General features: G+C 36.9%; 1 protein-coding gene across 9 annotated transcripts in view; it reads left to right on the top strand.

The window, feature by feature from the left end:
- Positions 1 to 13,735, top strand: part of LOC129719465 (limbic system-associated membrane protein-like) — a 71,182-nt gene that overhangs the window by 50,262 nt on the left and 7,185 nt on the right. For all 9 annotated transcript variants that reach the window (XM_055670804.1, XM_055670803.1, XM_055670802.1 and 6 more), the window contains 3 exons: positions 186 to 307; positions 372 to 552; positions 6,728 to 6,898. In XM_055670804.1, coding sequence (XP_055526779.1) covers positions 186 to 307; positions 372 to 552; positions 6,728 to 6,898 — 474 coding nt within the window. The remainder of the gene's footprint in view (positions 1 to 185; positions 308 to 371; positions 553 to 6,727; positions 6,899 to 13,735) is intronic.

The raw sequence follows: 13,735 nt of genomic DNA, 5'->3' as shown, positions 1-13,735 counted from the left end.
TGCGTTTAGTTATTTAGTTCGTCGAATTGGGAACCGCCGCAGTTTGTTGAGCTTAGATTGTTTTGGTTTGTAACCTGATATTCATTCTTTTCAAATTATTTATTTCATTTCGAGTTATAATCATATTAAAACTTAAAATTTTCTTCCATAGTTCATAGTATTATAAAATCACCTTCAACTTGCAGATGATGTGGTATCAGGATTCCTTCCTCCTCCATCCAAATGATCGACGAACGATGGACACTAGGGGTGATAAGCATTACTTAGCGATTCGAAATGTGCGCCCATCTGATTTCGGTAACTACAGGTAAGTATTTGAAGATTCGGCTCAGCCATTATATTTGCTTTAAATTTTATTTCAACTATCCTAGTTGCGTAGCTGAAAATTCACTTGGTCGTGCCAAAAAATATATAGAGGTATCCGGTCGTCCCAGTCCGGCCCAGTTCCATTCACCTATGTACAGCCGCTATCGGGAAATGTATAACCTAACATGGAGCGTTGAATCATTTCTACCGATTGAGGAAATACGTTTGCTCTATCGAAAATTGATGGTAGGTTTAAAAGTTCTATTATTTTTCAAAAGAAAAATATCTAAATGTCATTTGTAGCGGTTAGTTTTATTTTTTTCCATTACCATATATTATTTTTTAATAATAGTGCAACGAGTGGCAACTAAAATTTTTGATTTTTTTCGAGGCTCTTTTATTCAACAATAAACACGCTCATGGAAAAATGAAAGTATGTATATATGAACTCTCTCTTTCTCTCCCCTTTATGCAAGTTTTTTTGATTTGTACGAGCAATTTGTACGGTTCCATCTGAACGGCTCAAAAACTTAGGCAAAATGTTTACGTAAACCATTTAAAACCAAAAAGTTCTGGTTTCGACTGTGTATTTTTTTTTTTTTTTTTTTTTTTTAAGGGGGGATTTGTTAGTAGCTTAAGTATTTATGATAAATATTAGTAAATAATGAGTATGTGTGTCCAATCACAAATGGTGACTTCTCAACACTGTTAGAAATTTGTAATTTTGATTGTTAGGATTTGTTTGCTTTCGCAATTAGGACTTATCATTCGTAGGGATTTAAACCTACTTGTCAGGAAAGGGGAAGTAAACTTACAACTAACTTAATTGCTAACTTATTGGCTATAAAGAGAGCTTATCGTAACAATTGAGGATTGCAACGATTTTTGTCGAAAATTGTTAATAATTTTATTTGACATAGCTTCTAATGGTTCAACACCAGTAAGTCTATGTAATTCGAGTGTACCAAACCAAGGAGGACGCTTCAAAATCATTTTCAGAATTTTATTCTGAATCCTTTGGAGCGTTTTCTTCCTTGTTGAACAGCAACTTGACCAGATCGGTACAGCATAAAGCATTGCTGGTCTAAAAATTTGTTTGTAAATCAAAAGTTTGTTCTTTAAACACAGTTTAGAATTCCTGTTAATGAGAGGATATAAACATCTCGTATATTTGATGCACTTGGCTTGTATACTCTCAATGTGCTCTTTGAAAATAAGTTTTTTATCATAAATTAGTCCCAAGTACTTAACCTTGTCGGACCAACTTAAAATAACCCCATTCATCTTGACAACGTGATTATTGTTTGGCTTGAGGAAAGAAGCCCTAGGCTTATGCGGAAAAATTATCATTTGAGTTTTAGAAGCATTGGGAGAGATTTTCCACTTTTGCAAGTAGGAAGAAAAAATATCTAAACTTTTCTGCAATCGACTGCATATGACACGAAGACTTTTTCCTTTTACGGAAATGCTTGTGTCATCGCAGAACAATGACTTTGTGCATCCTGGAGGCAAATCAGGAAGATCTGAAGTGAATATGTTGTACAGGACTGGACCCAAGACTGAACCTTGAGGTACACCTGCTCTGACAGGAAACCTATCAGATTTTGAATTCTGATAGACAACCTGCAGAGTTCGATCAGTAAGATAATTTTTTAAAATTTTGATTAGGAAAATTGGAAAATTAAAAGTTTGCAATTTCGCAATCAAACCTTTATGCCAAACACTGTCGAATGCTTTTTCTATGTCTAAAAGAGCAGCTCCAGTGGAATAACCTTCAGATTTGTTAGCTCGTATCATATTAGTAACTCTGAGCAATTGATGAGTTGTGGAATGCCCATGGCGAAATCCAAACTGTTCATTTGCAAAAATTGAATTTTCGTTGATGTGTGACATCATTCTGTTAAGAATAATTCTCTCAAACAGTTTACTTATTGAAGAAAGCAAACTGATTGGTCGATAACTTGAAACTTCAGCTGGGTTCTTATCCGGTTTTAAAATGGGAGTAATTTTTGCATTTTTCCATAATTTGGGAAAATATGCAATTTTGAAGCAGCAATTGAAAATTTTCACTAAAAATTCCATTGTGCTCTCAGGGAGATGTTTGATTAGTATATTAAAGATTCCATCGTCACCAGGTGCTTTCATATTTTTGAAATTTTTAATAATTGATTTAATCTCATTCAAGTTAGTTTCAATTATTTCTGCAGGTAAAAAATTCTGGGAAGAAATTAAATCAAATTGACGTGTGACTTCATTTTCAATTGGACTCACAAAATTCAAATTTGAGTTATGAACACTCTCAAACTGCTGAGCAAGTCTTTGAGCCTTTTGTTCATTGGATACAAGAAAACGTTCACCATCTTTTAAAACTGGAATAGGCTTTGAAGGTTTCTTAAGAATCTTCGACAGCTTCCAAAATGGTTTTGAATATGGTTTCAATTTTTCAACTTTAGTCTCAAAATTTTGATTTCTCAGAAGAGTAAATCTATGTTTAATCTCTTTCTGTAAATCTTTATAAATAGTTTTAAAAACAGGGTCACGAGAACGTTGATATTGACGTCTGCGGACATTTTTCAAACGAATTAGAAGTTGAAGATTTTCGTCAATTATTGATGAATCAAATTTCACTTGAGCCTTTGGAACAGAATAATTCCTGGCATCAACAATTGCACATTTAAGTGCTTCCAAAGCGGAATCAATACTCACTTCGTTTTGCAAATCAAGCTCATTATTGAAATTTCTCTCAATATGAGTTTTGTATCTTTCCCAATTAGCCTTGTTATAATTAAAAACAGAGCTCATAGGGTTTAAAACTGATTCATGTGATAAAGAAAAAGTTATTGGAAGATGGTCAGAATCAAAGTCAGCATGTGTGATCAAATCACTACATACATGACTTTGATCTGTTAGCACCAAATCAATTGTTGAAGGGTTTCTTACAGAAGAAAAGCATGTAGGACTATTCGGAGACAAAATAGAATAGTATCCTGAAGAACAATCATTGAATAAAATTTTGCCATTGGAATTACTTTGAGAATTATTCCATGAACGATGTTTAGCGTTAAAATCGCCGATTATGAAAAATTTCGAACGATTTCTGGTGAGTTTTTGTAAATCACCTTTAAAATAATTTTTGAGCTCGCGTGTGCATTGAAATGGTAAATATGCTGCGGCAATAAATAAAATCCCAAGTTCAGTTTGAACTTCAATTCCCAAAGTTTCAATAACTTTCGTCTCAAGATGGGGAAGAGCACGATGTTTAATTCGGCGATGAATAACAATTGCAACTCCACCGCCGGAACCCTGAATCCTATCATATCTATGAACCACGTAATTGGGATCATATTTCAATTTTATGTTAGGTTTCAAAAATGTTTCAGTAATAATCGCAATATGCACATTATTTACTGTTAAAAAATTAAAAAGCTCATTCTCATTGGCCTTCAATGAGCGAGCATTCCAATTTAATATTTTAATTGTTTTATTTAAAATCATTGCTAAATTTTAAATTAGAAACAATTTTAATAGTAAAATTTGTGCCTATTTGAATGGCTTCAAACATTGATTTTGCCTGCAACATGGCGTTCATAAGATCGAACATTGCCTGTTGCAAAAAAGAAAGTTTACCTGCCGTAATAGGCCCCAGGCAGTTGACATTAGAAAAAATATTTTCGGTAGCAATATTAGCTGGAGTGATAGGTGTACAATTATTTTCTAGCGTGTTTTGCTTACCCATATTAACGGTCATTTTCGAACTACCAACACTAGGCGGTATAATGTTCGAACTACCTGTAACCTGTGCATAAGTTAAACGGGTATGCAAAGGAGTAGGTAAACTATGCGTCACTGGTACGCTTGGAGAATTTTGTTTTGAAGTTGGTTTTAATTGAGAAATTGAATTTTGTTTACCTTGCCTTGCCTTAACAATTGCTAAACGGACTGGGCATTGATAAAAATTTGACATATGGTTGCCGTTACAATTCGCACAGCGAAAATTTTTACTCTCTTTCACAGGACATGTGTCCTTTTTGTGAGAAGAGTCTCCACAATTAAGACATTTTTGGTCCATGTTACAGAATTTGGAACCATGGCCATAACGTTGGCAAGTACGGCATTGGGTGATATGCTTTTCACCTCCGCCATACTTCCTATAAATTTCCCACTTTACACGCACATTATACAAAGCATGTGCTTTTTCAAAAAATTTTAAGTTGTTAACCTCATTGCGGTTAAAATGAATTAAATAATTAACAAGGGAAATTCCAGTTCTCTGACTGTTTTCGCCTCGTGATTTTTGTTTCATTAGAATTACTTGGGTAGGGGCTATGCCAAGTAATTCTGTTAAAGTAAGTTTGATCTCATCAACGGTTTGATCGTTGGTGAGACCTTTCAAGACAACCTTGAACGGCTTGGCGTTCTTGGTGTCATATGTAAAAAATTTGTACATCTTGTCAGTTAAATACTGAACAAGACGATCACGACCCTTTACTGAGTCGGCTAATAAGCGGCATTCACCTCTACGGCCAATTTGATAGGTAACTTTAACTTCAGAAACAAACGTTGAAAGTTCCTTTTTGAATATATTAAATTCAGAAGAAATAGTTACCACAATAGGTGGAACTTTCTCCTTTTTTAAAGATTTTATATTTTGTATAGTTTCATTATTAATAACTTCCATTTCACCAGCTTCTTGCTCAGGCAAAATATCAAAAGGATTGTCACTACACACACTCGAAGTGTCAGAAAGAGATGCCTCTCTTTTCCTCCCCGCAGCGATGCGAGGTTTCTTTTTCCGTCCAGCCATTTCAGGTGATACGAAAATAGTTAAAACAAATGTTAAATTCAAAAGTAGGTAGTCTTGAGAAAGACTGATGGGAAATAACTTTCAGGTAGTCTTTAAAAGACACACTGACAAAACACAAACTTTGAAGCTATAGGCAGTCAAAGACCAGTCCACAAGCAACCGAAAAAACGTCTGATCTGTAGGACAGTTCAAGACGCACTGATTCGACTGTGTATAATTTCCTGCAATTCTTAACAACAATTCGACAGGTAGGTTGGTGAAGATCGGCCAAAGTAATGGACAAAAAAGACTTCGTTCTTCATGTCAAAATCATGGTTCATGCCAAGTGGCTTAGATATTAATCAAGATGTGTACTAGATTGAATGTTTGAAAAGAATTTGATTCCTGCTTGGCCAGATAAAGCATCATCTTATTACTGAAAAAACACAAATGTTCCTGATCAACCATTCGTCCCCATTTGTACCCAATATAAGCAACCCAACTAATCTGCCTCAGTGTCGTCCAAGGTTGATTTTAGGTTGATAAAGAATCTATTTTCATGAGAAATAAGTTGGTTTTTCTAAGTTTTTCTAAGTATGTATACCTTTTTTTAGACAGCTGTAGAGAAAAAGTTTCGAAAATTTAGTTGTCACCCGTTAGCATTTTTTATGTTATTCGATACGTTATGAGTAGATTTGACCTGAATAAATACTTTTGTTTTCGAACGCAGCCTCGTGATTATACTTTTTCCAATGATGTACCAATAAAAATGTTCGTTAAATTATTTTAAACTTTATTACTTTCAAATGAGGGGAACATATTTATTGCTGTTAATAGATTTGAATGTGCGATCTCTTTTCTACCAATATCATCCATCGTGGTAACAGCATTCAAAGCATTTAACTAAATAAACGATTGTATCATTTATTTTTATGCGTTCTTGGGGTGTAACACTATTGCAAGAATTTAGATCGAAGTGTGGGTTAATCGTAATTATGCCGTCATATCATTGTTATCTGGTAAGTAGTTTGGTTGGGATATTTCAAAGTTAAATGACGACTGAAAATTCAGGAAATTAGATAAATGTGTCTATCATTCAACACTTCGCATTTAGAAAAGCATAATCACAAAAGCTTTTCAAATTTATTGGATTTGAACTGAATTAGGCAATCATATACTCTGTACTCAGCGCCACTCGATCGGGTTTAATTATCTGATAGTGACCTCTGGTTGGAAACGGTATGTAAAAATTCAGTGCAAGAGTTATTCTTTCATTCAAGCTATATTTTCAACATTTGGATCCCAAATATCCAGAGAGAAAATGAAATTATATCATTGTATGTGTGTTCATGTTTCAGAAAAGGCTACGCTTAAACTACTCGTGTAATGCATTATACTTTACTAACGGGAAGATACTTATTTGAATGTGATCTGAATTATGTTTGCAGTCGCTAAACTGGAAGAGCACTTAACGGTCACAAGAATCCGAATTGCCAAAGTCTTTTTTATGCTTGACTGGGTTCCATTCAAACTAATCCTTCTCTTTCCTTCGGGCACATATGCAAAAACGTAATGCTGCACCACGATACTGGCATCGTTACCATGGAACTCGCGCCTATATGAACCGGGCTTACTCAGATGAACGAGTCTTATCAGCATCCAGGCAGATGGCACGACGTCATTCTGAACCCACCGTCGACGCGGACCGAGTCCTATCGGCACATCATGACGTACACCATCCGAGGTTTGGATCCGAATTCAGTGTACGAAACGATTGTGCAGGCGAAAAATCGATACGGCTGGAATGAGGTAAGTTTTCAATCATTTTAGGTAGAGTGTTTGATTTCACGCCTAACAGAATACTCAGAGGGTGCGAGAATTAATGGATTGTGTAACAACTGAATGAGCAATTCCGTTGAAATCAATTATCTAGTAAGTGATGGCTCTATTCTTTCATAGTTGACAAATAATTTCGGATTTTAATGAAAAAATATTGTGCAGCATACAGAAATTTTATACCAAATGTCAACGCATACCAATAAATTATTATTGTTGTAGTTTTTACAGAATTAATTCTTTCGAAAAGCAAAATAAAAAAAAGGATTCAATTTTTCAACTCAATGGTTAACTTTTAAAAAGGAGAACCTTGAGAAAACTTTAAATTTAGATACTTCCGGAGTTATTTGCGATTAGGGCGCAACTAACAAAATGTAAACAAATCGTTTTATTACACCATTGGTTTCGAAAAGACTTACAAAATTTATGGCAAGAATCCTTTCTCTGTATGAATCGATAAAATTATTTAAATTAAGCTTTTAGTGAAGGGCGACAAAACAGTTTATCCAAAACAAACGTTCGAAAATAGAAGGAACGATGAGATTTTTGTATCTAAAGCAAATACAAGCAAGAAAACAGAAAAGATGCTGTTAAAATACTTTTCCCGTATGTCCGTATATTTTCCAACTACGTCGATGACAAAATTCGCCACCCGACTCCTGCTTGTTCTCGATGGCTTACTGAAAATTGTGATTAAAGCACTTTCGAATTCGGAATTGGAATCCAAATCTAAATCCGATTCCATTCATTCCATAACAAACTTATTAACTGCAGCAATTATTCCTCGTTTGCGCTTCATGATTCCACTGCACAGAGCGACGAATCACATTTTTCTTTTGTTTCCAACATCACCCGCCTGTTTTGACCGTTTTGACAGATACGATATGGTTTAAAATAAGTTTATTTGACACGGCACGATACATTTTCTGTTTTACTGAGCCAAGTACAATTCGTATTAATTCTACGTTAGCAGGGAAAAGAGGGAGGCCTTTTTTAATTCTCGCGGCCGACTACGAGCTAGTGGGGATTTAAGGTGAGAGGAGAGGAGATACAATTTTGACTTAAAACTATGTTTTTCAACTGGTAGAGCAATTGTATTCTTGTTTGTTGTGGGTTCGAAATATTTGTGTAAGCATAGATGCGGGCTCTTCGTTTCCGTGTCTTCAGCATAGCATATTTGTATCCTAAATCTGACAAATAGACAAAGAAAATTATAAATTTTAATGTCAGCGTTTTTCAGAAAGCAGTATAGCTGTGTCATGTACTGGAGATCACCGCATCCCATAATGTCTCTAACGGATACGTTCGGTTGTTTTCCTCGGGCCCGAAGGGAATCTATAAGCTCGGACCTAACATCACAGAATTCGGTACACGACCAAACAACATGCTCGATGTCATGGTAGCCATCGCCACAAACGCAGTGATTACTGTCTACAAGCCCTATACGAAAGAGATGCCCGACCGACATCCAACCCCTTGAACCATGCTTTCGTCGATACCTTAGGAAAAATGAAATGTAGCCACAGTCCCAGTTCATCTGAGTTCCATGATGATTGCCAACTGTTGAGTGTTCTCTGACGCAGAATGCTATAAAATTCATCATAAGCAATTTGTCTTTCATAAATATCGCCATCAATAGCACCCACCTTAGCTAAGAGTCAGCCTTTTCATTACCCGGAATCGAGCAATGAGAAGGGACCCACGCTAAGGTAACCCGGTAATTTTTATCTGTTAAAGCACTTAAAAACCGCCATATTCTCCCCAGGAAATACGGGGTGTGCTTCACAGCCTTCATCGATCGCAGAGCCTCAATTGCACTGAGACTATCTGTGAAGATGAAGTAGTGGTCTATGGGAACCCTAGTTCCGATGATTCCAAGAGAGTACTGAATAGCAGCAAGTTCTGCGACGTACACGGAAGCAGGAGCATCGAGTTTGTAGGAGGCGGTAAAATTTTCGTGGAAAACACCGAAGCCAGTGGACTCATCTAGATTAGATCCGTCAGTGTAAAACCTTTTATCATAACTAACATGTTTAAACTTATTGGAAAAAATCTTAGGGATCTCTTGGGGTCGCAATTGATCCGGGATACCAGAAATGTCTTGTTTCATGGTGGTGTCGAAGAATATAGCATTATTAGAAGTATCTAAAAGTGCGACATTGGAGGAATCGTATGAAGAAGGATTAATATCTTGAGCCATATAGTCAAAATATAAAGTCATAAATCTGGATTGAGATTGAAGGTCGACCAACCTCTCGAAATTTTCAATTACTAATGGGTTCATAACTGTGCATCGAATTAGCAACCGGTAAGAGAGATTCCAAAAACGATGTTTTAACGGAAGAATACCCGCTAACACTTCAAGACTCATCGTATGGGTCGACTGCATGCAACCCAAGGCAATACGCAAACAACGATATTGTATTTTCTCTAATTTTATAATGTGCGTGTTCGCGGCGGAGCGAAAGCAGAAACAGCCGTACTCAAGATCTGACAATATCGTTGTTTGGTATAACCTTAGAAGGTCTCCTGGGTGGGCACCCCACCAGGTTCCGGTAATCGTACGAAGAAAATTAATCCTCTGTTGGCATTTTCGTGTCAGATACCTAATATGACAAGCCCAGGTGCATTTAGAGTCGAACCAGACCCCGAGATATTTAGCGACTAAAACCTGAGTGATTGTTTTACCCGTTAGTAGGAGCTGCAGCTGAGCTGGATTATGCTTCCTAGAAAAAACGACCAGCTCAGTTTTCTCCGGAGAGAATTCGATACCCAGCTTAAGAGCCCATTCAGACAAATTGTCCAAGGTATCTTGCAATGGTCCTTGCAGATCGCTAGCCTCGCTACCAGTAATGGATACAACGCTATCGTCTGCAAGTTGCCTTAGCGTGCATGAATTTGCAAGACATTCATCGATGTCATCGACGTAAAAATTATATAAGAGAGGGCTTAAACATGAGCCCTGGGGAAGGCCCATGTAACTAATGCGGGAAGTTGTCGAATCGCCATGTGAGAAATACATATGCTTTTCTGACAACAAATTGAGCAGAAAGTTATTCAAATTTGGTGAAAGTCCCTGCGAATGAAGTTTCGCGCTTAAAACTTCTACAGAGACAGAGTCAAAAGCCCCCTTAATATCTAAGAACGCAGAAGCCATTTGCTCTTTTCGAGCAAATGCGAGTTGAATTTCAGTAGAAAGCAACGCTAGGCAATCGTTCGTCCCTTTGCCCCAAAAGCCAAATTGAGTATCTGAAAGTAAACCGTTTGTTTCGACCCATTTGTCTAACCGTAAGAGGATCATTTTCTCCATTAATTTCCGGAGGCAAGAGAGCATCGCAATCGGCCTATATGAATTGTGATCAGAGGCAGGTTTCCCGGGCTTCCGAATAGCAACGACTTTTACCTCCCTCCAGTCATGCGGAACAATATTTAGCTCAAGAAACTTGTTGAACAAATTCAACAAGCGTCTTTTTGCAGAGTCGGGTAGATTCTTCAACAGGTTGAATTTTATTCTATCTAACCCTGGAGCCTTATTGTTGCACGACAGGAGAGCCATTGAAAATTCCAACATCGAAAATGGAGGCTCTTCCGTAGTTACTAAAAACGCGTCGCGAAAGGTTTTCTGTTCCGGTACAGAGTCCGGACAGACCTTTTTGGCAAAATCGCGTATCCAGCGATCTGAATACTCCTCACTCTCATTCGAAACGTCACGGTTCCGCATGCGCCTGGCGGTATCCCAAAGAGTGCTCATCGCTGTTTCCCTCGACAACGCGTTTACGAACCGCCGCCAGTACCCGCGTTTTTTCGCCTTTACTAAGCTCTTCATCTGCCTGCCCAGTGCCTCGTACTTTCGAAGTAGGTTGACAGTGCCGTACTCCCGGTAGTCCTTATACGCCGCGGACCTTCGCGCGTACAGCTCAGAGCACTCTTTGTCCCACCATTTGTTGGGAGGGCGCTGTCTAATCGTTACCCCGGGTATCGGTTTCGTCTGAGCTTGAGTCGCGGCGTCGATTATCAAGCCAGCTAAGAACGCGTATCCTTCCGCCGGAGGAAGTTCCTCGTGAGTCTCGATAGATTCCGCTATAATAGACTCATAACGCTTCCAATCAATATTACGTGCAAGGTCGTAGGAAATATTGATTGGGTTCGGGGGAGTTGAACCATTAGCAAGTGATATAACGATTGGAAGATGATCACTACCGTGGGGATCGTTGATTACTTTCCACTGGCAATCTAACGCTAGTGATGTCGAGCAGAGGGATGGGTCAAGCACGCTTTCACGTGCTGGAGGATTAGGTACACGTGTCGCTTCCCCAGTATTCAAATGTGTCACATTGAAGTCGTCGATCAAGTTACAAATTAAAGAAGATCGGTTGTCGTCGTACAGCGACCCCCATAGCGAACAGTGAGAGTTAGAATCTCCCAAAATCAAAAAAGGTGCGGGAAGCAATTCTGCCATATCAAGGAGTTGCTTCTGTTCAATCCGCGCGGATGGGGGAATATATAACGAAACAAGGCATAGGTCTTTTCCATTCATATTTGTTTGAATAGCAACAACTTCAATATTCGAGATCGAGGGGAGGTCGATTCTGAAAAAAGAATAGCACTTTTTGATCCCTAAAAGTACCCCTCCACCGTGTGAGTCTCGATCTCGACGAATGATGTTAAAACCGTGGAAATTAAGTTGGTCATTTGAATTGAGAAAAGTTTCACAGAGCGCGAACGCTTCACAATTGTATGTGTTTATCAAATGTGAAAATAAATCAAATTTGGGGATGATACTTCTGCAGTTCCACTGTAACAAAGTGCCAAAATTCCTCGACGAATTAGTCATCGAAAGATACGATAGCTGAAATGAGGGGCCAAGTTGCTGTGAGTTGCTTCAAAAAGGTTTTCACTGTAGGGAGAAGGGCAAGAAGAATGTTTTGAAGGGGATCTGGTATGATGAATGTTTTAATATCCAGTCCACAATATCAGAGAATTTTATGAACCCTGTTTCTTTTATGTCTTCTGATCGAGAAATGGGTGCACGAGGGGTTTTTGGTGCCCCAGGAAGCGTTGGGTACTCCTGGTTTGATTTGAAGTTAAAACCGGGGGGTACTTGCTTCGGTTTTTCTTCACCGCTTCCTTTTTGTGTTGGCTTATTGGTCATTCCGCTAGGGGTTATCTTACGACCTTTGCGAGGAAGATTAGGAGAGTAGAGCATTCTCCTCTTCCTAGATCCCTCTGGCAAGGCATAAGAACACCCTTCGACGGGATCGTCAGATGTACCCTCATCGGTTGGCAAAAAGGAAAAGATGTTTCCTGTATTAAGAATTTCTGCAAAAGAGCGCTTTGATCGTTCCTTAAGGGAACGCTTAATTTTTTCCTCGCGTGCCTTGTTACAGCAATAGGTGGCTGTATGGCCTAACTGCTTGCAATTTTGGCAATGCATGACCCGCGGTACAAACAGGCGTACAGGCAGACGAACCCTGTCCAAAGCTATGTAGCTCGGCAGTGCGCATCCGGCGAATGTCACCCGGAAGGAATCCGAAGGGAGGAATTTCTTCTTCCCTTCTTCGATGGATACTGAATGCAATTGCTTGACATCCAGTATCTTTACATTTTAAATTAGGGGGTTCTTGAAACAGCCAACCCCGTGACGCAAAATGTCATCGACCGTGAGGCTTCCTTCGGTAACCACACTGTCGATCTCCACGTCCTTGGCAGGGATGTACACGCGGTACTCCCTTGTAAAGAGCTCGTAGCTAGCAATTTCGTTTGCTTGCTTCAAGCTACTCACGACTACTCGCAGTTTGTTCGGCCTCACCTTCGTAATCTCGGTTACGGCCGGAAACTGTTTTGCCAGGTCTTTGCCTATTTGAATTATATTCAAAGGTTATTTTATGGGCCGGAAGTAAACAACGTAGGGACCGCTAGCGGCATCTGGGTAAGCTTTTACCCGTATTTCCGGTACCCTTGGTACTGGGCTAGGTAGCGGGGATGGTACAGGGGAAGGTAAGGGAGAACTGCTGGGGGAAATTTTAATTTCTTCCCATTTTTTTCCATATCCAGGAAAAGTTGCACCTGCATGTCGTCCATTTTGCGGTAGCGTTACGCTCTACCGCACACAAACGATAAATATTCGAATGTGTGGGGGGGGATCAAATAGTTGGTATTAAATTTTAAAAACAATATTTCAAACTACAATGGATCAAATAAAAAAAAGACAGTAATGCTAATAATAATAACAATAGTAATAATACTTATACTAATAATAATAATAATAATAATAATAATAATAATAATAATAATAATAATAATAATAATAATAATAATAATAATAATAATAATAATAATAATAATAATAATAATAATAATAATAATAATAATAATAATAATAATAATAATAATAATAATAATAATAATAATAATAATAATAATAATAATAATAATAATAATAATAATAATAATAATAATAATAATAATAATAATAATAATAATAATAATAATAATAATAATAATAATAATAATAATAATAATAATAATAATAATAATAATAATAATAATAATAATAATAATAATAATAATAATAATAATAATAATAATAATAATAATAATAATAATAATAATAATAATAATAATAATAATAATAATAATAATAATAATAATAATAATAATAATAATAATAATAATAATAATAATAATAATAATAATAATAATAATAATAATAATAATAATAATAATAATAATAATAATAATAATAATAATAATAATAATAATAATAATAATAATAATAATAATAATAATAATAATAATAATAATAATAAT

The sequence above is a fragment of the Wyeomyia smithii genome, chromosome 2, assembly GCF_029784165.1.
Source record: "Wyeomyia smithii strain HCP4-BCI-WySm-NY-G18 chromosome 2, ASM2978416v1, whole genome shotgun sequence".
Taxonomy (NCBI): domain Eukaryota; kingdom Metazoa; phylum Arthropoda; class Insecta; order Diptera; family Culicidae; genus Wyeomyia; species Wyeomyia smithii.
This window is presented reverse-complemented; position numbering and strand designations above follow the sequence as displayed.